This window comes from Opisthocomus hoazin, chromosome 2 (assembly GCF_030867145.1).
Source record: "Opisthocomus hoazin isolate bOpiHoa1 chromosome 2, bOpiHoa1.hap1, whole genome shotgun sequence".
Classification (NCBI taxonomy): Eukaryota; Metazoa; Chordata; class Aves; order Opisthocomiformes; family Opisthocomidae; genus Opisthocomus; species Opisthocomus hoazin.
The window spans coordinates 5,576,139-5,597,562 of record NC_134415.1 but is presented as its reverse complement, the minus strand read 5'-3'; the positions used below and the strand labels follow the sequence as shown (position 1 = coordinate 5,597,562).

General features: G+C 44.5%; 1 protein-coding gene across 1 annotated transcript in view; it reads left to right on the top strand.

Moving 5' to 3' along the window:
- Window positions 1–21,424, top strand: part of GALNT2 (polypeptide N-acetylgalactosaminyltransferase 2) — a 105,408-nt gene that overhangs the window by 42,833 nt on the left and 41,151 nt on the right. Inside the window, exon 2 of the mRNA XM_075412092.1 lies at window positions 15,064–15,154. Within this exon, the coding sequence (XP_075268207.1) occupies window positions 15,064–15,154 (91 nt within the window). The remainder of the gene's footprint in view (window positions 1–15,063; window positions 15,155–21,424) is intronic.

Sequence of the window (21,424 nt, the reverse complement as noted above, 5' to 3'; positions counted from 1 at the left end):
TTGCCAGAGAGAAATTAAATTTCTTTGTTTCTGTGTTCTAGGGGTAGGTCAAATTATTTCTTGGGGTTCCCACGGCACTTTTGAAAGTGCCCTTGGTCTCCCACCCTGCGCCTGCCCCTGTTTCCTACCATGAAGTCAGTCTGCGATTGGAGTTCACTTCTGGCTGCTGATGTGACAGGGGACTTTTCGCTGTGTGTTTGCATATGTGTGTATGTTTTCGTGCGCATATATATGTACGTGTGCATGCATGCGCATGAATTTCAGGAGTATCTCTCCTCAAATCCTTTTTTTTTTTGTTTTCTCATTTACTTCGGACTTTAATGTCAGTATACGGGCGTCTCTAGCGAGAGAAGGCAGAGAGCTCCCTGTTGAAAAAGGTGGGGTAGTACATATTGTGGGAAGGGCAGATGACAGGAGAGACGTTTTGCTTTTATCTTTTTACGTACCATTCATGACTTCCAAAACAGATGATGGCTTTTACTCCATCTTTAGGCATTTTCCAAAGTTAAGGCTAATATTCCATTTCCCAGTTGGCAGTAAAAAAACCCTTGTTTGAGCTAATGAATTCTGGAAAATGGTAGCTCATAAAATCCCGCAGGAGGTTTTAAATTTCGACATTGAGAAGTTTCTGGTAGTTTGAGTTAGGCAGCCTTAATGTGGAACCGGAGTTGGAGTCATCTTTCCTGTTGGAGCCTTTCGAGCTGTTACATACCAAGACTTCTCCTTACTGGTAGGTTTGGGAGCAGCACAAAAGCTTTCTGCTCTGCACCGGGTCCAGCTGTCGTGCTTGGATCATCCTTTAGTTCTGCCTTTCTGCCCCTTGCGTCAGCTTCTGTGGGGAGGGCTCTTTGGAGGTGGTGCAAGATGGCCACAAAGGGTGTATGGTTGGTGACCCCTCTTCCGAGGGGTGCAGATGAATAGGCCAGAACTTGAGCAGGCTTTAGCCTACTTCCTCTTCTTGCCTGGCCTCAACACCCAGGAGGAGGTTTCCCACCGCTTTTTAGAATTAGATTAACTCTGGCGTGGCTGTACAGTGTGAAATTGCCTTCCAGCTTGCTGCTTGCAAGCGCGCAGAATTCCTGGGGTGCTTCGGTTAGCTGTGACGTTCAGTAAATCACCCAGTCCTCGCTAAATGTCTTCCCCTCAGTTCCGAAAAACTTGTTTTCCTCTGAACACGTCTGTGTATTGTTAGCTTTGTCTCACAACTGAAGGCTATTTTCTCCCGTATCTCATAGATAGATCTGATAGACAGTGGAAATCTTGAAGGGTTTGCACACAGGACCTAAATCATATCTAAAAGGCTCCATTTGTATACTTCGTATAAAACTTCACTGCGTAAAGCTGTTGCTCCCCTCTGCGCCTCGCTGTGTGCCTTTGCTCAGGACTGAATGACCAGGATCCCGACCCGAAGGGAGCTGCTTTCTCAGAAAGTCCAGCCAAGCTAACGAAGCGCAGTTCAGAGGGAAAGCAGCGCTGTGAGCTAGGAGCAGGGTGCGTAGCAGCGAGGGAAAACACCTGGTTTCCTGCCTTGAAGCTGTGCCTCTGTGTGTGGTCGAGATTTTGCTAATAGTGTTCTGACATTGGGTTCCTGTAATAGCATCAGTTTGGGTGTTAACCGTAGCACACAAAAAAGCAAGCTTTTTTTTTTTTTCCCTCTTTTAGCCTGGAGGAGGCTGAGAGGGGACCTTATAAATGCCTATAAATATCTTAAGGGTGGGTGTCAGGAGGATGGGGCCAGACTCTTTTCAGTGGTGCCCAGCGACAGGACAAGGGGCAACGGGCACAAACTGAAGCAGAGGAAGTTCCAGCTGAACATGAGGAAGAACTTCTTCCCTCTGAGGGTGACGGAGCCCTGGCCCAGGCTGCCCAGGGAGGTTGTGGAGTCTCCTTCTCTGGAGATATTCAAGACCTGCCTGGACACGGTCCTGTGCAGCCTTCTCTGGGTGACCCTGCTTCAGCAGGGGGTTGGACTAGATGACCCACAGAGGTCCCTTCCAACCCCTAACATTCTGGGATTCTGGGATTTTTCCCCAGTTTCAGCCTTACTGCAGAATGGTGTCTTTCAAAGCTATAACGTTGTATAATTTTGTTCTGCGTTGAGCAGAGATACAAAGATCTACATTGCCTGCTTCAGATACAAACCTTAATACTAAAATTTTGGCAGAAAGAATTTGAAGTATAGATGTCCCTTATCTCTACAGTGATTGGTATTTCTTCTTCCTGATGCTAGGGATCTGCTTTTCACACTTCTCATTAGGCTTGTGATCGGCATTCCTTTCATTATGAGGTTGAGCTTTGGTTTAGTAGTGCAGAGTATTTCAGACGAACAATGCTGGCTAGGTCTGGCAAAACTGAAAGATGTTATTGGTGATTATCTGTGTAAGTTTTGTACTATGGAGCCTTTAATGTTTGAATGTGTTAGTAGAGATCATTTACTGTCAGAATTTTTGGACTGTACTAAAGCTTTGTCCACAGCAAATGTAGTATTTTTCTTTTTTTTAAAATAGGAATCTGCAGTTAAACATTGATGCTAAACAGTGATACTACATGTACTGTGTCATGTGTGCAGAGCTGCAGCAGAGTTAGTGGAGGCAGAAGTCGTCTATCAAGCGCGAGCTTGTCAGAAGGTTATTTAATTAAAGGAGTTACCAAGTAATTTTTCAGACTTCTGGGACTGAGTCCATCTGTCTGTGTTCACAGAGGTCCTGCTTGAAAGAGGCAGAAGGAAGTGGTTTCCTTGTTTTTCAGCGGCTCAGTTTCTGAATCTGGAGATTAACCTTTTCCCCTTTTTGAAAAGGTTAAGATTTTAAGTCAGTCTTGCTTTTGTTTTGCTGCCGTTTTCTTAGAGAAGAAAGCAATGCTTTTGCATGCTACAGAAAAGATCCAAGACACAGCACCTTGAATTCCCTTGTCTCAACCTATCTTCCGTTTCCTTACTGCCTGCGATAACCTGCTGTTAGGGCTCGGAGAACGGGGCGTAGTGCTGTGCTGCTTCATTGCATCATAGCCCTGCAGATCTGATCCAGCAGAACACTCGACCTGTTAGCTGCACCTTGGTTTTACTGTCTTATTTTCTTCTTTTTCCTCATCCAAGAGAGCTCTCTTGGATCTTATTTCTACGTTGTTTTGATGTATTAGTCACCTTGTCCTCCTCACTAACAAACTGTGGACGTGACCACCACAGCTGTTTTGCCTTGACATATACTTGCATTTCTGATAAATGCGTATCCTTTTGATCTCAGTTACGTTTGCAGGTTTAAATATTTATAAAACAAAATTAAGCTGAAGAGGGTTTAGTTCTAATTGATTTCCCTTTCTACTCTCTGTGCTTCGTGATGTGCATGAAGCCATGGGACGTTTTTTTTTCTCCCAGTCTTCCCTTCTGCTCCGGCTGGTTCTTGTATTGCAGCTGAGGAACTGCCTGCTGCTTCCTGCAGAAGTGCGTAGGTGGTGAGTTGGAAATACCTGGGTTATTGGAATACTTCAGTATGCTGAAGTTATTGGATGCATACATTTTAAGTTGAGTTCTGTTTGTCTATTCAATCCTTCACTTTACTTTCAATGATTTGACTCCAGTTTCCTGCATTTCCAGAAAACATGAGACTTTCTCATGTGCATAAATATTAAAACAAAGCACCACACCCTTTGCTTTCTGTGCATTCTTTTTTTCCTCTTCTGTGGAAAAGCTCCTTTTTATTCCTTTAGAGAGTCAGTCTTAGAGCTGACAGCAAGTGGCGGTGAGTTGAATTCAAAGAGGATTAGGGACAGGGCTTTGAAATGCAGGCTAATTCATCAGACACTTCTGATATTGTAGAATTAACAAGAGGTGGCATTGAATCATGGCTGAGCATTTGTTGGAGTAATTGCCTTCTTTCAAGCAGAAAAATATGTAGTGGTTTTGAGTGATGGGTGGTTTAGTGTTGTAACTAAACTCGTAATCCTTTGCTTGTAATGGGAACACCTCTTTCTGCACTTTTTTTCCCTGCTACCCTGACTGCTGCTTCCCTTGCATCAAATCCCTCGGGTAATTTAGTGGTTGATCTTGTGGTTTAAAGAAAGCCCAACCAGTGAAAGAATACATCCACCCACCCATATCCCACCCCCCCAGCTCACTGTCAAGTCATCCCAACGAAGCGCATGGCCTGCCCAGCCACGCCGGTGTCCGTACGGGGAGACGCGGGGCAGGACGGAGCGGTGCTGGAGTGTGAACGGCCCCTGCCAGCAGCCGCTGGCCTTCACCACCTGAGTGACACTGGCTACACGCTCGCTTTGCAAAGCAGTGCAGCAGTTGAAGGTTGTGTTGTCCTCCTGGCCTCTTCCCCTAGCTGGACTAGTTGTTCCGCGGGATCTTTCCTCTACTGTAAGTGAAACCAGCTGGGAATGTTAAACAGGAGTTTAGTCTAATCTTGTTAACTTTTTGAATGACTGATGTGCCCACTGCATCTTTTGCATCTGAATTAGAGCCCATGTACTCATATTAAGCTCCTGCGATGTTCAGATTTCACAGCTTGGAAAGCACTCAAGCAAGCCGATGAATGTGCACTGTATTTCTCAAGCAACAGCTATGGACTTTGAAAGAACCACGGTGGGCAGATCCTGTTTGTGCATCCAGCCCTGCCCTACTTCTCATAGAATCATAGAATGGTTTGGGTTGGAAGGGACCTTAAAGATCATCTGGTTCCAACCACCCCACCATGAGCAGGGACATCTTCCACCAGACCAGGGTGCTCAGAGCTCCATCCAACCTGGCCTTGAACCCTGCCAGGGAGGGGGCAGCCACAGCTTCTCTGGGCAACCTGAGCCAGTGTTTCACCACCCTCATGGTGAAGAATTTCTTCCTAATATCTAATCTAAATCTGCCCTCTTTTAGTTTAGAGCCGTTCCCCCTTGTCCTATCACTACACACCCTTGTGAAAAGCCCCTGTCCATCCTTCCTGTAGGCCCCCTCCAGGCACTGGCAGCTGCTCTGAGGTCACCCCGGAGCCTTCTCTTCTCCAGGCTGAACAGCCCCAGCTCCCTCAGCCTGTCCTCGCAGGAGAGGTGCTCCGGCCCTTGGATCATCTTCTGGACCTGTCGCCACTTCTGCTATCTTGTCCCGTTTCAGGACCTGATCAGTTAAAACAATCAAACAAAAAGAATTTAAATATTCTTTGCAAATGTTATAAAGTGTGGGAAAAGCAGTATGTATGAGGTAGGCATGATAAAATTAATGCTGCTGCCTGAGTATGTACCTCAAAACACTGTTTAACCTGTATGAAACATGATGACAAAATGTACCCTGGAGGTGGACGTACCGATGAGACACTTTTAACAAGTTGCAAATGGTAAAGTTTCATGACATCTTCCTGGCTTTTCTTTTTTGCTGATGAAGTTTTTTTCCTGGGATAGGTATAACAGATCAGATCACTCAGCTCCTTTTGATTGATGATGATTTATGATTTATTCAGGGATTTTTTCCCAATCTAGTGCAAGTAAAAGAGCAATGTAAACACCATTGCTGCTGAGTCTGCACTCACTGTGTAAATTGTGGGACTATGTGAAGTCATGGAACTGTGTGTCTGCACTGCCAGTTTCGGAATAGAAGGCTGTTTTAAACATTATTTAAAAAAAAATCCATGAATTAACTGTTGAAAGAAAGGTCTTATTTTGTCTCCGTCCATCTATTTTTGAGTGATAATTGACTTAGATGTTGTCTTGAGTTTAAATAATCATTGCAGATGTTTTGTGATGTTGTATTTCCATAGTCTGTGGCAGGTAGTGCAGACAAATGAGACTTTTTTTGAGACATGTTAAATTTAGCAGGAAATACAGGATACTGTTTCTGACTCCCTGCTGCCATCCTTAGAGATAGTTATGCTTTGCTTTCAAAATTACTGGTGCACTTGAGAGTTTACCCTTCCATCAGTCCAAATACCCTTAAATGTTTCTTCTCCTCTTCTTTTCCACCACCCCTTTCCCCCTTCTACCATCCACCCCTATACATTTACGCAGCTGCGTGAATCATGAAGATTGAATAGTCTTGGAAAAAAACAGCAAAGCCTTTTAATGGCTCCTCTGCAGCGTTTCCATTGCATTCATATTCTTTCTGGTGTATGAGACCTTTCCCTCCCTTCTGCTGTTTCTGTGGAGAGGTGACAGCCTCTCCAAGGTGTCATCGGAGCGAGATTCTGTTTTGCTTTCTGGTCCTTGGGCACTTCACAGCGGGTGCCGGTCCTGCTTCTGTCCGTGGGAGCCTCTGCGGAAATTTCGGGTTGGTTGGCAGGGCTTGCTTAGGCGTGGTGGGCTTGGCTTAGCTGGTGAAAGATGGGAAGATATTTTCAGCAGGGCTTGTTGCAGTAGGACAAGGGGTAATGGCTTTAAATGGAGGGTGGGTAGATTTAGACTGGATATAAGGAAGAAATTTTTTACCATGAGGTGGTCAAACCTTGGCCCAGGTTGCCCAGAGAAGTAGTGGAGGCCCCACCCCTGGAAACGTTCAAGACCAGGTTGAATGGGGCTCTGAGCAGCCTGACCCAGGTGAAGATGTCCCTGCTCACTGCAGGGGAGTTGGGCTGGATGGCCTCTGAAGGTCCCTTCCAACCCAAAGCATCCTATGCTTCTATTCTATGTCATTGCACAGTCTTGATTGTCCTCTCAGTTGATGACCACTTCAGCTCCAACAGCTTTTTTTTTTTCACTGTTCAGCTGAAGAAAACGAAGGGCGTGTTGTAGGTTTTTAATGTTTGTGGGTTTTGTGGTGTTTTTTTTTTTTGTTTCCTCTTCCTGGTAGTACACTAGCTTGCCAATTTTGTAAGGCAAGTAACGTTTAGTTTTCTGCTTTCTTAGTAAGTGATAAAGTTCACCACTTAGTTTAGACACTTCTTACTAGAGTGGATGAAATCTCTAGGCAAAAGGGAACGTGGTTTATTAGAGGTCATCTGGAGCTGGATACCTACGTTCTCATGGAGCTGTAAGAGTGTTGTGAGGTTTTTTTATACCTTTGAGATCACATTAAATGACGTCAGATGCTTACAGAAGAATTTATCATTTGTTGTAAGATACTGAAATACAGCCCAAAACTGCATAGCATTTGCGGGCTAATCAGTTAACCCAGTGTATTATTAAACTGATGTGGGGACTTGGGGGATCAGTCATGCTGTTACTTTTAGGTTATCTTCAAATTTGAATTAGTTCCCTAAAATCTACTGAAATGTGCAAATCTTAGGGGACTTAATATATACTTACAAATATCTGAAGGGTGGGTGTCAGGAGGATGGGGCCAGACTCTTTTCAGTGGTGCCCAGCGACAGGACAAGGGGCAACGGGCACAAACTGAAGCAGAGGAAGTTCCGTCTGAACATGAGGAAGAACTTCTTCACTCTGAGGGTGATGGAGCACTGGCACAGGCTGCCCAGGGAGGTTGTGGAGTCTCCTTCTCTGGAGATATTCAAGACCCACCTGGACAAGGTCCTCTACAGCCTACTGTAGGTGACCCTGCTTCGGCAGGGGGTTGGACTAGATGACCCACAGAGGTCCCTTCCAACCCCTACTATTCTGTGATTCTGTGATTCCCATTGAACAGCTTACCTATATTTAAAAGCTTGCTGCCTGAATAGCCCTACCTGCCCCACCTGGGGGTTTCTGTTGCTCGTTGGCTCTAGTCAGTTGAAGAAAATTACTGTGCCTGGAATTCTTCAATGAAGTTGAACCAGAACTTCCAGTTGAACCCATTTGCTGTACAAAGAAGTCTTCTGCTGCAAAGCTGGGTCAGACCTTCCTCAGAGAATAAGTGTACATGTATACCAGAAACTTCAGACAGAGCCTTAGTTTTGTCTAATTCATTCTGGGTTTACAACCTGTCAGGTTCTATTGTTGTTTCGGTACTTCAAATAGTGCCTGTAAGCTCTAAAATATGTACTTTGCCCTAAGTGAAGGTAAAATTCACAGAAAAGGTAGGGCACTAGGGCATAGAATTTTGTCTGGAGAATACATCTTATAGTAATTGGCATTTTCAAAATGTTTTGAGTGTGTTCACTGAGGGTGTGTCTAAATGTATTTGCTATGTGTGGAGCATCAAAGCATAATCTTGATTACTTCCCCCACCCTTCTTTTTTTTTGTTTTTTGAGAATTTAAACCTGCCTTCTTGTATGTGTGAGGCGGGTGTGTGTTTGTTCCCCCCTGCTGGAAGCTTCTGTTTTTGTTTTGAATATTCAAACATGTGAAAGGAGCGTACCTTTGGCAGCAATTTCCTTAAACTGAGTAAAGGAAGAAGAATGAAAATTAAATCACCTTTGCTGTAATAATTCCATACATTACATCTAACAGTGGTAATCGAATGTTGCGAAGTGTGTCTTTTTTCAGTGTGTTTTCAGTGTGCATGCCTTGCTTCGTGGTGTACTTGGAAACGTCCGCTTTACTAATGCGAAGCAAGCTGGCAAGCAAAGGAAGTCAGAGTTTGCTTATGGGATATTTCCTCCTCATCTTGCCTATGAGAAGCAGCGTTCCAGGCATTTTCTGAGCACGCTTTATCTCCGCTACGTCCAAGATGTTTTTGCTGACGAGGGAAGACATGGGTGCCCCATAATGTAATTACATTAAACTGCTCAGAGCGCTTGCCTGGCGTGTAGGAGAGCTGGGCTTGTTTATTCCAGCAAGAGAGACTTGGAGTCCGATTCCTGAAGACCTCTTGGCAGGCAGTGAGCGAGCATTGGGTTGGAACGCAAGCCAGCACGCCAGACCCTGTCTTCTGCTAAAGGCTCTCCTGGCTTGGAAGGAACCGGCACTCCAGAGCCTGCTTGACTATTCTGTAAGCACCTAATGTGATGTCTAATTAAAAGGCTGTAAACTGAACAGGGTGGGGGGAAGAGATGGATATTAAGTGCCAGCAGTAGCAAAGAAGATCAGGCTTTGGCTACGTCTGTGGCTTAGGCAGCTGTCTGACTCTGCTCGGCTTCGGGTCCTTTTCTTGGGTGACTGAGCTCTACAAGGGGCCTTCAGGCTTGGTTTAGGGATCTGAACTGTAGCAGGCGTTCAACTGTTGCAATGCCAAGTGCTGCTCTGCGCAACATCAAAGTGCTTCTGTGTATCTGGGCCCGAGTACATGATCAGAACAGAAGCGTCTGAAAGGCCGAGAGGACGGTCATCTGCAGCAAGAGCACCCCTTCCAAAATCATCAGCCGGTTGACTGATCTGTACGGCGCGATGCAGCGAAGCCTTGCGTTAGGCCAGCTGGCTCAAACGATGCTCTTTGAAGGTGCTGCCAGGATTCAGTTTCCTCTTCGAAAGTCATTAGTGGATGAAAATCTGTCTGTAGCTGGCCCTTGGCCAGCATCTTCAAAGCAAGTACCAAGACAGATACTAAGCCTTAGCATGTATTCTAGCCCGTGAAGCCACATATCTCAATTATTCTATCTGAGTATATGCTACCAAGGCAAGCAGAACTTTGTTTTTTTCTTGTGCAATTCCCCGCTTTGTAGTCTGCGTGAACTTCTTTGAAAAGTTGTGCTGGTAGATGGTGATGAGCAAAGCGATTGGTATGGCGTGTGCCTAGGACAGCCAGATGGCTTTAGCCCTTGGCTAGCCCTTGTGCGTTAGCCTGGGAGATGTTTTCATCTGCCTTGCTGCCGTTTCCGTGGAAGAGATGGTGAACGGCTGCCCAGGTGCCGTTGGAGCTCCTGACCATCTCCTGAGCCTGACTGCTGGGTGATGTTGAGCATCTGGGGTGTCTGCGAGAAGAGAGGCTGGTACTGGAGGCACGCTCGGCTCCCACTTCAGATCTCTTCAACCCCAAGAGCTTTGCCGAAGTCTATGCTGGCTTGCCACTCGTAAGGCGTGTGGTATCTCAGTATATCTAACGATATTACGTGTTGGTAAGTTGTTCGTGTGTTGATAGGAAGCCAGTGTAGGATAGAAATCTCTGCTATAATGAGATCTAATACATAGCAGTTAAATGTCAAATCCGTGATACTTCAAACTTTAACTAAAAAGAAAAAAAGTACTGGAAGACAGAAATAGGAAAAACAGTATTTTTTTTACATAGGAGCAACCTAGGGACGTAGATCAACTTAATATCTTTTTTTTGTGCTAAGCGAAATAACAATTGGCAAAACGCTAATTGTTTTGCAAGGCTTGTAAGGAACGTAGCAAGCAATGCCAACAAGTGCACCAAAACCAGAAGGGTAAGAGGGCTGGAAGATCTGCGTAACGGTAATGAAATTATCCACTAATGTACGTCTGTGTATAATTACAGCTTTCTAAACTCAAATGGCACGAGTCTGAGGTGTTGCGTTGGATGTGGTCGCGTCTTGTTGTAGATGTGTAGAAATGCGGGAGCGATGCGTTTGAGTCTTGCTTTGCATTTGTGCTGGCTCGTCCTCCCTTTCCCCTCCCCAGCCAGAGCAGCTGCGAATGTGTGACGAATCATTTCGTGAAACGACTTTTTCGAGTCTACTTCTTGAAACCGGAGTTTTGTCTTGCGTCTGTCATATCTCAGATTCGGTCTGTAGGGCGATCTTCATGGAGGGAGCGAGTTGGGCAGGAAAAGAAAAGTGGTAATAGCAAGGTCTGTTATCTGCTGGCTTTCTGAGGCATAGGGACTTTACCGTAGCCTGGAAGGAAAAGTTGCTGTGCTTCAGTGATTAATCAGCCTGAAAAAAAAAAACCCTAGAAAAACCCCAAATGCATTCAGTTTAACCAAAATGAATTGTGGTTATGGTTTGCAAAGAATGTTTTCATAAATTGGTAAGTAAATACACATCACCTTTAGTTTCTGAGCGTTTGCAGTGGCAAAGGTATTTAGATAATTTAATTTAAAAAATCACATTTAATTTAAGTTTACTTGGTACATCTAAAATATTACAGAATCACAGAATCACAGAATAGTAGGGGTTGGAAGGGACCTCTGTGGGTCATCTAGTCCAACCCCCTGCCGAAGCAGGGTCACCCAGAGCAGGCTGCACAGGATCTTGTCCAGGTGGGTCTTGAATATCTCCAGAGAAGGAGACTCCACAACCTCCCTGGGCAGCCTGGGCCAGGGCTCCGTCACCCTCAGAGTGAAGAAGTTCTTCCTCCTGTTCAGCTGGAACTTCCTCTGCTTCAGTTTGTGCCCATTGCCCCTTGTCCTGTCACTGGGCACCACTGAAAAGAGCTTGGCCCCATCCTCCTGACATCCACCCTTCAGATATTTGTAGGCATTTATAAGGTCCCCTCGCAGCCTTCTCTTCTCCAGGCTGAACAAGCCCAGTTCCCTCAACCTCTCCTCGTAGTGGAGATGCTCCAGTCCCCTCACCATCCTTGTAGCCCTCCGCTGGACTCTCTCCAGTAGCTCCTCATCTTTCTTGAACTGGGGAGCCCAGAAATGGACACAGTGCTCCAGATGGGGCCTCACTAGGGCAGTGTAGAGGGGAAGGAGAACCTCCCTTGTCTTGCTGGCCACACTCTTCTTGATGCACCCCAGGATCCCATTGGCTTTCTTGGCAGCCAGGGCACACTGGTGGCTCACGGTTAACCTGTCGTCCACCAGGACACCCAGGTCCCTCTCCGCAGAGCTGCTCTCCAGCAGGTCCACCCCAAGCCTGTACTGGTGCATGAGGTTGTTCCTCCCCAGGTGCAGGACTGTTGTAAGCTTTCCCACTGAATGGAGTTGAAAGGTTGCAGTTTTGTGTCTTTGCGTGTCACCTGGTACTGAAGCAGGAATTGATGGGAAGCAGTGACGTGACGTGCAACGCTAACGCCCGCCACATCCCCGCGACACGTGCAGCGTAGCTGGCGCGTGCGGATTCAGGTGCTGCTACGTGTGTCCTGGCCGAAGAGGATAACTGCAGGAGTAACAGCCACAAATGTGTTACTCCAGTGGCGTTCCCCGGGCATCCGACGTTTGGGTAGTGTCTTGGCTACTTTTTAATAAGCTCAAAAATACGTGTCCAGGTGGATTTACAGCATTTACATATTTAGGTTGTAGCCTGATACTGTCAGCTTTTCTAGTATGTCAGGAAAATAGTATTTTAAAGTATTAAGTGCTGTTAGTCTTAATAGTATTTTAATATAGAAAAAAGCATTAACCTTTCCTTTTTAATTTTTATTCATTAAATCTCCTTCTTGTGCTCTCGTGATTAAAGAGCTGTGCCTTCTCTTAAACAGTTTCAGTTGCTGTTAATCTTGCCTTGAACTTAGCTTTTTGTGTGAATGACTTTTGCCAGTGTGAGCATTGTTATCTGCTACCAAGAAGATTACTCCTCAAGTGCAAACGGCTTTTGAAGATCTCATTAGCGGCTGGGATTTTGTTTTACTCCGAGCAAGCTGGAAAAGCAGTTCTGGCCTGTGATGATGAGACTGTAGGGATGTCGTTTGACTGTAAGATTCATTTGGGTATTGCACCACATTAATATGCTGATGCAAAGGACAGTCGGAGAGATGTAAAGAAACTGGTTGTATTTATGTCTGTGGTTTTAATGTCTGCGTTCTTCTTTTGTGCGCTCAGGTTCTCTCTAAAAGATATGGGATACTGCTTGCCCCTAAAAGGCACAGGTTTCCCACGTGTACTTTCCAACTGCTTTATTGGGTGAGAGTTAGAGCTTACAACAGAACATCAGTTTTAGCCGAATAGTCGATTTTTAAAATAGCTAAAATTGGCTTATTTTGGAGAAGAAAAATACCACAAAGCCCGAATCTAGGGCACAAAGGTTTGCGGTTGACATCCCGTGCTCTCCCATCACTGCACGGTTTTACAGGGAGTCCTGGGAGCCGAGGGGAGCATCCGGCAGCCGCGGTGGGAGCTGGCAGCCTGGCTCACACCTCTGAACCGCTGGAGGCTGTACCGAAGCACTTCCGCACAAGCCTCAAATTTTTAAGAATTCAAAAGGGTGTTTAGCTATAAGATTTCCAAATCTAACTTTGCCTTTGGTAGTTTATCTAACACCCCCCCCAGCTCCTTCCCCCCACCCCCACCCCCCAAATCAAAACACAACAACAACAAAAAAAACAAAGTGAAAGAACTTGGTAAATAATTACGCTTTATGGCACACGCTCCTCAGCTAAAAGGATTAATGGCAAGGCAGAGTTGTTCCCTAAAGACTTAAAGGGGAGGGGAGAGAGAGAATGAGGAAGCACTCAATAGTTTTTATTTAACTACAGGAGAAATTCTGGCAATTTTTTTGATTGCTTAATAGATGTTTTGCATTTATTTTTCAACTTAGGTATGTATTTTTTCAGACTCGTTACAGTAATTTGGGACAGTGAAGAGCTTTGTGAAATTTTGCAAAACTTGACATTCTTACTGGGAAGATTTTTCTTCCAGCTGCAGTTGATAGTTGCATTTATTAAGTGTTTCCATAGTGTTGCTGTCTTTAAAATGATGGACAAAGCCAATGAACTAGTGAAATGCAACTTTCTAGAACCACAGAAAGCTTCTGTTTTGCTGTGCTGGAGGGACTCAGCGTGCAGTGGCAGATTATTGCCCTCACCAGCATGAGCCGTGATCGTGTTCTTGAACTGTGTGCTCTGGTTTTGGGAGTAGGTGTGCTTTGAGGGGGGTGTTACAGAATCCCAGCATGGTAGGGGTTGGAAGGGCCCTCTGGGGATCCCCCAGCCCAACCCCCTGCCCAAGCAGGGTCACCCAGAGCAGGCTGCACAGCACTGCGTCCAGGCAGGTCTTGAATATCTCCAGAGAAGGAGACTCCACAGCCTCCCTGGGCAGCCTGTTCCAGGGCTCTGTCACCCTCAGAGTGAAGAAGTTCTTCCTCGGGTTCAGCTGGAACTTCCTCTGCTTCAGTTTGTGCCCATTGCCCCTTGTCCTGTCGCTGGGCACCACTGGAAAGAGTCTGGCCCCATCCTCCTAACACCCACCCTTGTGATATTTATAGGAATAATAATATATTATTTCTATATATTTATATTATAAGATATTAATGGGTGTGTGTGTTTGGTTTTGGTTTTGTTGTCTTAAATCTTTCTTTAAGTAAAGTTACTGACCTCCACAAGACCCCGGAGCCCAAAGCAGGTGCTAACATGGTGAAATGTAGCATAAGAACATGGACAAATTCCTTCTCTCTGACATCTGCAATGCTGTGCATAACATGCATTTGTAGCATTCAGTTTTTAACTGGTTTAGTTCATATGGCTCTTTTTCTCTGAAAATGATTGACAATAACAAAAAAGCATCAGTATTCAGTTTTGCATTTCAGTATTTTAGAAATCAGATGCCTGTTTTCAACATATTTCCCAGTATTGGTGCCTTCTTAAGGTAGATGCTTCAGCTGAATTTACATTGGAAAATTTCATGTGCCTGGGGACGTGCTGCAATGAGATCATTTGTGGTCGAGGTGTTCCCCAAAGAAAGTCTGGCCTGTTCCTGCTGCTTACAGTTCTACCCAAAGAGTTGCCAGGCGTGGCCTGGGAGCTGGGGTGGCAGAGACAGGTCGCAGTTTGTACCCCATCGCCCTGTTCTGAGGGCTCTGACAGGTTCCTCGAAGAGACACGAACTGTGTACTTACTGATTAGTATCGGCGTGTCTTCTTACGTGATGTAGTGAAGGTGTTGTCTTTAGCAGGCTGTGCAAATAAAACCAGTATTATAACTGGGACGTCTTCTGTAGGAAAGGAAGCGGAATTTCCTTTGGCAAGTGTGCAAGAACAACAGCAGCTGATGGCACTTATATCAGTTGGCAAAGTGGAGTGTACAAATCGGCATACAGTTGCTAATTATCTTGGTTTTTATATTAAAAATATATATATAAAAAAAAAGTTATGCTCTTCTTTGCGTCTTCCAAATGCATAATGGAAGCCGACCCACCAAAATTCCTCTATTCCATCTTTCCTAATACCTTTCCTTCTTAAACATTTTTTTTCCCCAAATAAGGATTGCTGCATAAATTAAACACAAAAGCCTGTCTTAAATTTCTGTTCTGTGTTTTGTGTTTTTCAAGTAATGGAGGAAATAATGATCCTTTCTCTTAAAATCCAGAGTTAGCTCTGTTGGAGTACATCATGCATTTGAAATCCAAAAAACTTAGTTATTGCTGTTTTCTTTGAAAACATGGAATTCAATCAATTGAGGTAATTATTTTAAAGATTATGTACTTTTTTCAGGAGGACCCAAATGATATCGACCCCAAAAGGAAAGACGTGCGTGGCAGTGACAGGGAGGACAAAGCACAAAGCGTGGAGACGCTACCTCCAGGTATTGCAGTAATGTTTATTATGAAAGATCCGCAGCCATAAAACATTTATCCTTGAAAGCCCTAAAACACAGAAATTTTTCTGATTCTGATAATTCTTTGTAGTTTGGAAGTGCTAGGATTATTTTAGTGATATGTACTTCCTATTCTTAAAGCTTCAGCTACCTTAACTCTTACCTGCTTCACTGCTCCTCTGGGTTTACAACCATGGAGAATGTGACTCTGCAAGTCTGTCTGTGTTGTCCTGCGATAGGTTTGAGGTGCTGTAAAAGCCTCTGGTACAAAAGCCGGCCGTTTCTCCCGATGGATAATGCTGGCAGGCATCAGACAAGCTGCCTTGTGACTGCTTCTAACTGAATCATAGGATCATTAAGGTTGGAAAAGACCTCTAAGATCATCGAGTCCAACCATCCACCCAACCCCACCATGCCTGCTAAACCATGTCCCAAAGTGCCACATCTACACGTTGTTTGAACCCCTCCAGGGATGGGGACTCCACCACTGCCCTGGGCAGCCTGTTCCAGTGCCTGACCACTCTTTCAGCGAAGACGTTTTTCGTAATATCCAATCTAAACCTCCCCTGATGCAGCTTGAGGCCATGACGCAACAAAGAAGATTCAGCCAAGGTTCATACTTTTTTAGCTTTGTCTAGCTTTTGCTGTGGCAGATTTTCCTGAGTGTGCTAGTGTTGTGTCTTATTTTTCTCATACTTACTTAGTATTTGTCACATGCTGGCAAATAGCAGAGCAACATGATTTTTGGTTTGAGTGAAATGGTCTTACGCCTTGAGGATGAGCTTGGAAAATTACACCTTAAGGAATCTTCATTTCGTGTGACTGCTTCCATAAACTTCCTTTGCTGCTTAACTGTTTCACATGGGTGACATTTAATGCATAGCCAGCATTGATGTCTAAGGAATACAGAAATAGTTAAATGGATTGGAGTATTTCACACTGCGTTGAAGAAGTTTACCTTTCAAGGAGGACAGCTTCTGATCAGAGAGCTTCACAACACAGTTTACTCTTCTATTAATCCTAATGTTTGATTTAGCCAAACATTTTAAATACTGTGAGGTCTTGAAGAAAGAGCTAACCAAGGTAGAGTTTTCTTTAAGGATCTGGAAACTTCCATGCCCAGTGAGGTGTGAGGTAAGGTTTTTGGTTTACAGTCTTAGACTTCTGGTACAGTAGAAGCTGTTTGACGTTCATGGCTTTTTTCCTGTAGCCTTTAGCCTGCCCTGTCTTGGATGCTTTCTGGAGAGGGGAAACAAGACTCTGATTCTGTATGTATGCTTTTTTGGCAAAACATTTACTTTGTGTGGGAATTGGGAAATAAATCCTAAAAAGTTGAAGAGCCTGGCTTGTTTAACTTGGTTTCTGGCAGACCTGTTCAAGTTTTTTTTTTTTTCCCCTCAATGGAACTCTCTGCAAATATTGTTACTGGGATTATAGGTCAGCCAATTTTGTACCTTCCAGCTACTACTCTTTTTTCCCCTTTTTGAATGTTTATGTATTCTGGGCCAAATCCTATACTTTTCCTTGAAGACATTCCTTTCCCAGTGGCTCGAAGTAGCCATTTGAGTATTAAAAGAAGTGGGAAGTGCCACAGACTGAAAGGGAGAGAGAGATCAGAAGCTGGAAGGGTTAAAGCTAGAAGTAAAATTAAGTGTAAAGTAGAGCAGGTCAGGGCTTTTTTCATTTCATCTGTTGATTAGTAATCTCTTATGGCTTGATCGAACAGGCAGGAGAATGCTTACTTCAAAGTAGCCCAAGAGTCTCGACTCAAACATCAAAGGATACACAAACAGAATTATGTACTCTTGAATCACTATTTTGATTATTTTCAATATGTGTAGGCAAACTTTTGAATCCTTATAGCAATGAAGCTTGAAATTCATATATCTGCAGATTCTTTGCACTGTTTTAAAGCAGTGATCAAATTTTAGGAGGGCTTTTGTTCAAAACTTTCTTACTTTTCCACTGAGGTTAGGAGACCTATGGTTTAGATTATGCAGAATAGTGTCTTTCTGAACTTCCTGGAATTAAGGAATTTTTAAATTATATCTTTAAAATGGCTTTATATAAAGATTAAACTGTGGGGTTTTTTGCCTTCTGTACATCAGAGTGTATCTGTCCTTGGTCATTTGGTGACTTTTTATATGCTGCAAAAGTCTATTTCTTGTTTGGTGAAAACAGTGACGCCAGCTTGTAGTTAGGAAGACAGGCCCCGAATTGTCTGCAGGGAGAACTAAAGCAAAACTCTATACCCAGTGCTCTGTAACGCTAGGAGTTTCAACAGTTACTCAAACAGCTCTTTTTGTTAGTTAATGGAGATCTGGAATCTCTTAATACCTGTAAGTCAAAAGAATCATATTTGTATCAAGTATATTAGTGCTTTTAAACTGTATTGAGTCAGTAAGAGGGAGCGCAAACTATATTGGGGGTTTTGGGTCCAGCTATTCCTACTCCTTGTTGCCTGCTGCTTGGTTGTGTTCTGATTTATCTGCTGTGCTTTTTTTTTTTTTTTTTTTTTCCCCTCTTCTATCTCACTTTGAGCTGCAGTTACTGTTATGGGACTTTTCCCAAATAGATCTGATCCGTGTTGCAGACAGTTGACGGGGCCTTCAGCAGGTCGAGGGAGGTTCTCCTTCCCCTCTGCTCTGCCCTAGTGAGGCCTCATCTGCAGTACTGTGTCCAGTGCTGGGCTCCCCAGTTCAAGAAAGATGAGGAGCTACTGGAGAGAGTCCAGCGGAGGGCTACGAGGATGATGAGGGGACTGGAGCATCTCTCCTACGAGGAGAGGCTGAGGGAGCTGGGCTTGTTCAGCCTGAAGAAGAGAAGACTGAGAGGGGACCTTCTAAATGCTTCTAAATATCTGCAGGGTGGGTGTCAGGAGAATGGGGCCAGACTCTTTCCAGTGGTGCCCAGCGACAGGACAAGGGGCAACGGGCACAAACTGAAGCAGAGGAAGTTCCAGCTGAACATGAGGAAGAACTTCTTCCCTCTGAGGGTGACGGAGCCCTGGCCCAGGCTGCCCAGAGAAGTCGTGGATTCTCCTTCTCTGGAGATATTCAAACCCTGCCTGGACGCGGTCCTGTGCAGTCTGCTCTGGGTGACCCTGCTTCGGCAGGGGGTTGGGCTGGGTGACCGCCAGAGGTCCCTTCAAACCCTGAACATTCTGTGATTCTGCTGGAGCCAGCGCCAGGCTTCACCTCCTGCCTGGCTCTGGAAGCCATGTTCAGTTGTTCTTATATTCGCTGGGCTGTCACTGCTTTTCAGTAAATTTAGCCCTGTGAAGTGGTCTCCTTTCTTTCTTCGCAAATTTACTCTATGCTTTCTGGACTAGTGTTGCGTTTGCTGGTTTTAAAGTCTTGGAAAATGGTAAATGATACATTTGAAATGATTTATATCAATCTCTACTTGGGTGGAAACTGGAATGGAGTAAAATGTGCCAAACTAGCACTGTGTTTTAAATACAGCTACTTATTACAGAGCAAAAAAAATCATAATATGCTTCCTATTTAAAATCAACCAGCTTATTGTTAAAAATACTAACAGTGAAGTGCACTATTTTTGTTGATTGCCTTTTCCAGCACTTCAGAGCTGGGAAATACCTGTGTCAAAAAAAAGTAGCTTTACTGGATTTCACCTTTTTCTTGTTTCTACTCAGCTTCTCGGGTTCAGAACAGTGTGGAAAACAAGCACTTCTTGTCAAAACTGAGCTGAGAACTGCAGCATATGCTGGTTCCAGGTTCTTAGCTGGTTCAGGTTTTTTTGGTGTGTGGGGTTGTTTTTTTTTGTTTGTTTGTTTGTTTTTTCCTCTGCCTGATAGCAAACTCTGCAGTTCACTTACTGTTTATTTTAAAAGCTTAATTTATTGTCATGTTAGGTCACAGTCCAGGTAAACACACATTTGCTTGAATTTGAAATTACAGCCGTGCTTAAATTAAGTTTGAAATAATGTAGCTGCATTTTCTGATACTCATTCCACCTGGCAAAGTCATTGAAACTCAGGAAACTACAGAGCCAGCCAACTGCCCAGAAGAAATTAAATCAAACATGCTTCTATTTGTGTAGCTCGGGGAAGCATACAACAGAAACAGTATGTACTATTGGAAAAGGTTTGTTAACCCACTTGTAACTTCAAAATTAACTCGATGAATTGTCAGAAAGGCAAGGCTTTCAGTGAAAATAAGGCTGGACAGTATACTTAGCTTTGGATCAGCCTTTCATTTTCCGGCAGCTAACTCGAGCCGTTAGCACTTGTAACCACGTGGGCAGCTCACGTTTGTAGTTCATGAAGAAGACGGCTTGTTCAAGAAGAACTGGTGTGATGCCCTTGGGACCTCTTGTGTTCCAGCTGCTCTTTCCACTGGATGGAAGGCAACTGGAGAAGTGGATGGGGGCGGCAGTCCTGATGCGGGCGTAGCATTAAAATCCAATGGAAGTTGGAATGTGTGAAAGTTATAAGTCCTATATAAATGCATTTTTAAGTGTAGGTTATATTTTTTAAAATATACTAAAATCTGTATTTTTAGGCTGGAAAAGCAGGGACATGACATGCCCTGTATTTCAGAAAATATTCAACATATGTTCCAGACTGGAGCTATATTATAAATTAGAAGCAAGGGTGGTAATATAGTTTAGTTACCAAGGCGTCTGCAAAAGCTTTGGGAAATGCTAAGTGGGTGAGTTATACAGGGAGATGATCTGGTGATCTCTGTTGTTTCTGCCAGTTCCCTGAATCAAGCCACTCTTGCATTTTGTATAGTTTTGTTGCAAGTGAGGTTTGGTGCAGTTTTCATAAATAACTCTGTGTTGGGTTATTTGTAGTATGGTAGCTGGCTGAGGTGTAAACTTGTCTTCAAATTAAGTTCCTGGAAATATTTTGAAGAAAGTACTTGAAAGGCCAAGAAAAACTCTTGGTGGTCTGTGGGCTACCAAAAGCAGCTGGAAAGTTTCCTTTTTAGAATTCCTTCAGTAACTGAAATTAGAAAACCTGTATTTCTCCCTCCAGTTATTTTCCTGTAGTTTCCCCTCTGGGCTGCTTCACCAAATGTCTCTTAAATGTTCTGCAGTCTGGTTTTGCTTAACTCCCTGGTTCTGGCTTTTCTCTGTGTGTGTGCATGTTTTAACTTCTTTAGGATGATAATTCAGATGTAAAAATAGTTGCTTAGTATTAACTGGCTAGCTCTTTAACCAGCAATCCAAAAGTAGGGGCGCTTCTCTTACTCTGTGACTTACTTGGATGTTGGAAGTTTTCTTAAAAACAAACCAGCCAACTCAAAACCACTTTCCTTCCCCAGCCTTGATATATTTGCCTTGCAACCTCCCCTGCCATCTGATAACCAAATCACATCTTGGGTCCAAGCTGCTTTTGTAGATGAGCTCCTGGGACGATCCTGAGATTATAGAGCGTTTTTAAGTAAGTTGGTGGTATTTGTCCGGTTAAAGAACAGACAGTTATTTTGTTTAAACATGGGAAGTGTTCTTTCAGTATCAGAGCCTTGTAGTGGGAGTTGATGCACCGTAACTGGGGCACAGCTTATGGATAGAAAGCTGTAAAGGAGGCCTGCCTTAGTTTCCATGAGGTGCAGCCTGAGAGACGGAGCGAAGGCAAACCTTGAAACATCTAAGCAACCTCTGACTCTCTCGTTAGTACCTGTTAGAGCCGTATTCCCTCTATGCGTATCAGCTTAGCTTAGGATATGCCTGAGCTATGATATTTGTCTGAAAGCTGAGCTGGGTGAAGTTCAACAAGGGCAAGTGCAGGGTCCTGCACCTGGGGAGGAACAACCCCATCCACCAATACAGGCTGGGGCTGACCTGCTGGAGAGCAGCTCTGTGGAGAGGGACCTGGGACTGCTGGTGGATGACAAGTTGACCATGAGCCAGCAGTGTGCCTTGGCTGCCAAGAAAACAAATGGGATCCTGGGGTGCATTAGGAGGAGTGTGGCCAGCAGGTCGAGGGAGGTTCTCCTTCCCCTCTACTCTGCCCTGGTGAGGCCTCATCTGGAGTACTGTGTCCAGTATTGGGCTCCCCAGTTCAAGAAAGATGAGGAGCTACTGGAGAGAGTCCAGCGGAGGGCTACGAGGATGGTGAGGGGACTGGAACATCTCTCCTACGAGGAGAGGCTGAGGGAGCTGGGCTTGTTCAGCCTGGAGAAGAGAAGGCTGAGAGGGGACCTTAGAAATGCCTGTAAATATCTGCGGGGTGAGTGTCAGGAGGATGGGGCCAGACTCTTTCCAGTGGTGCCCAGCGACAGGACAAGG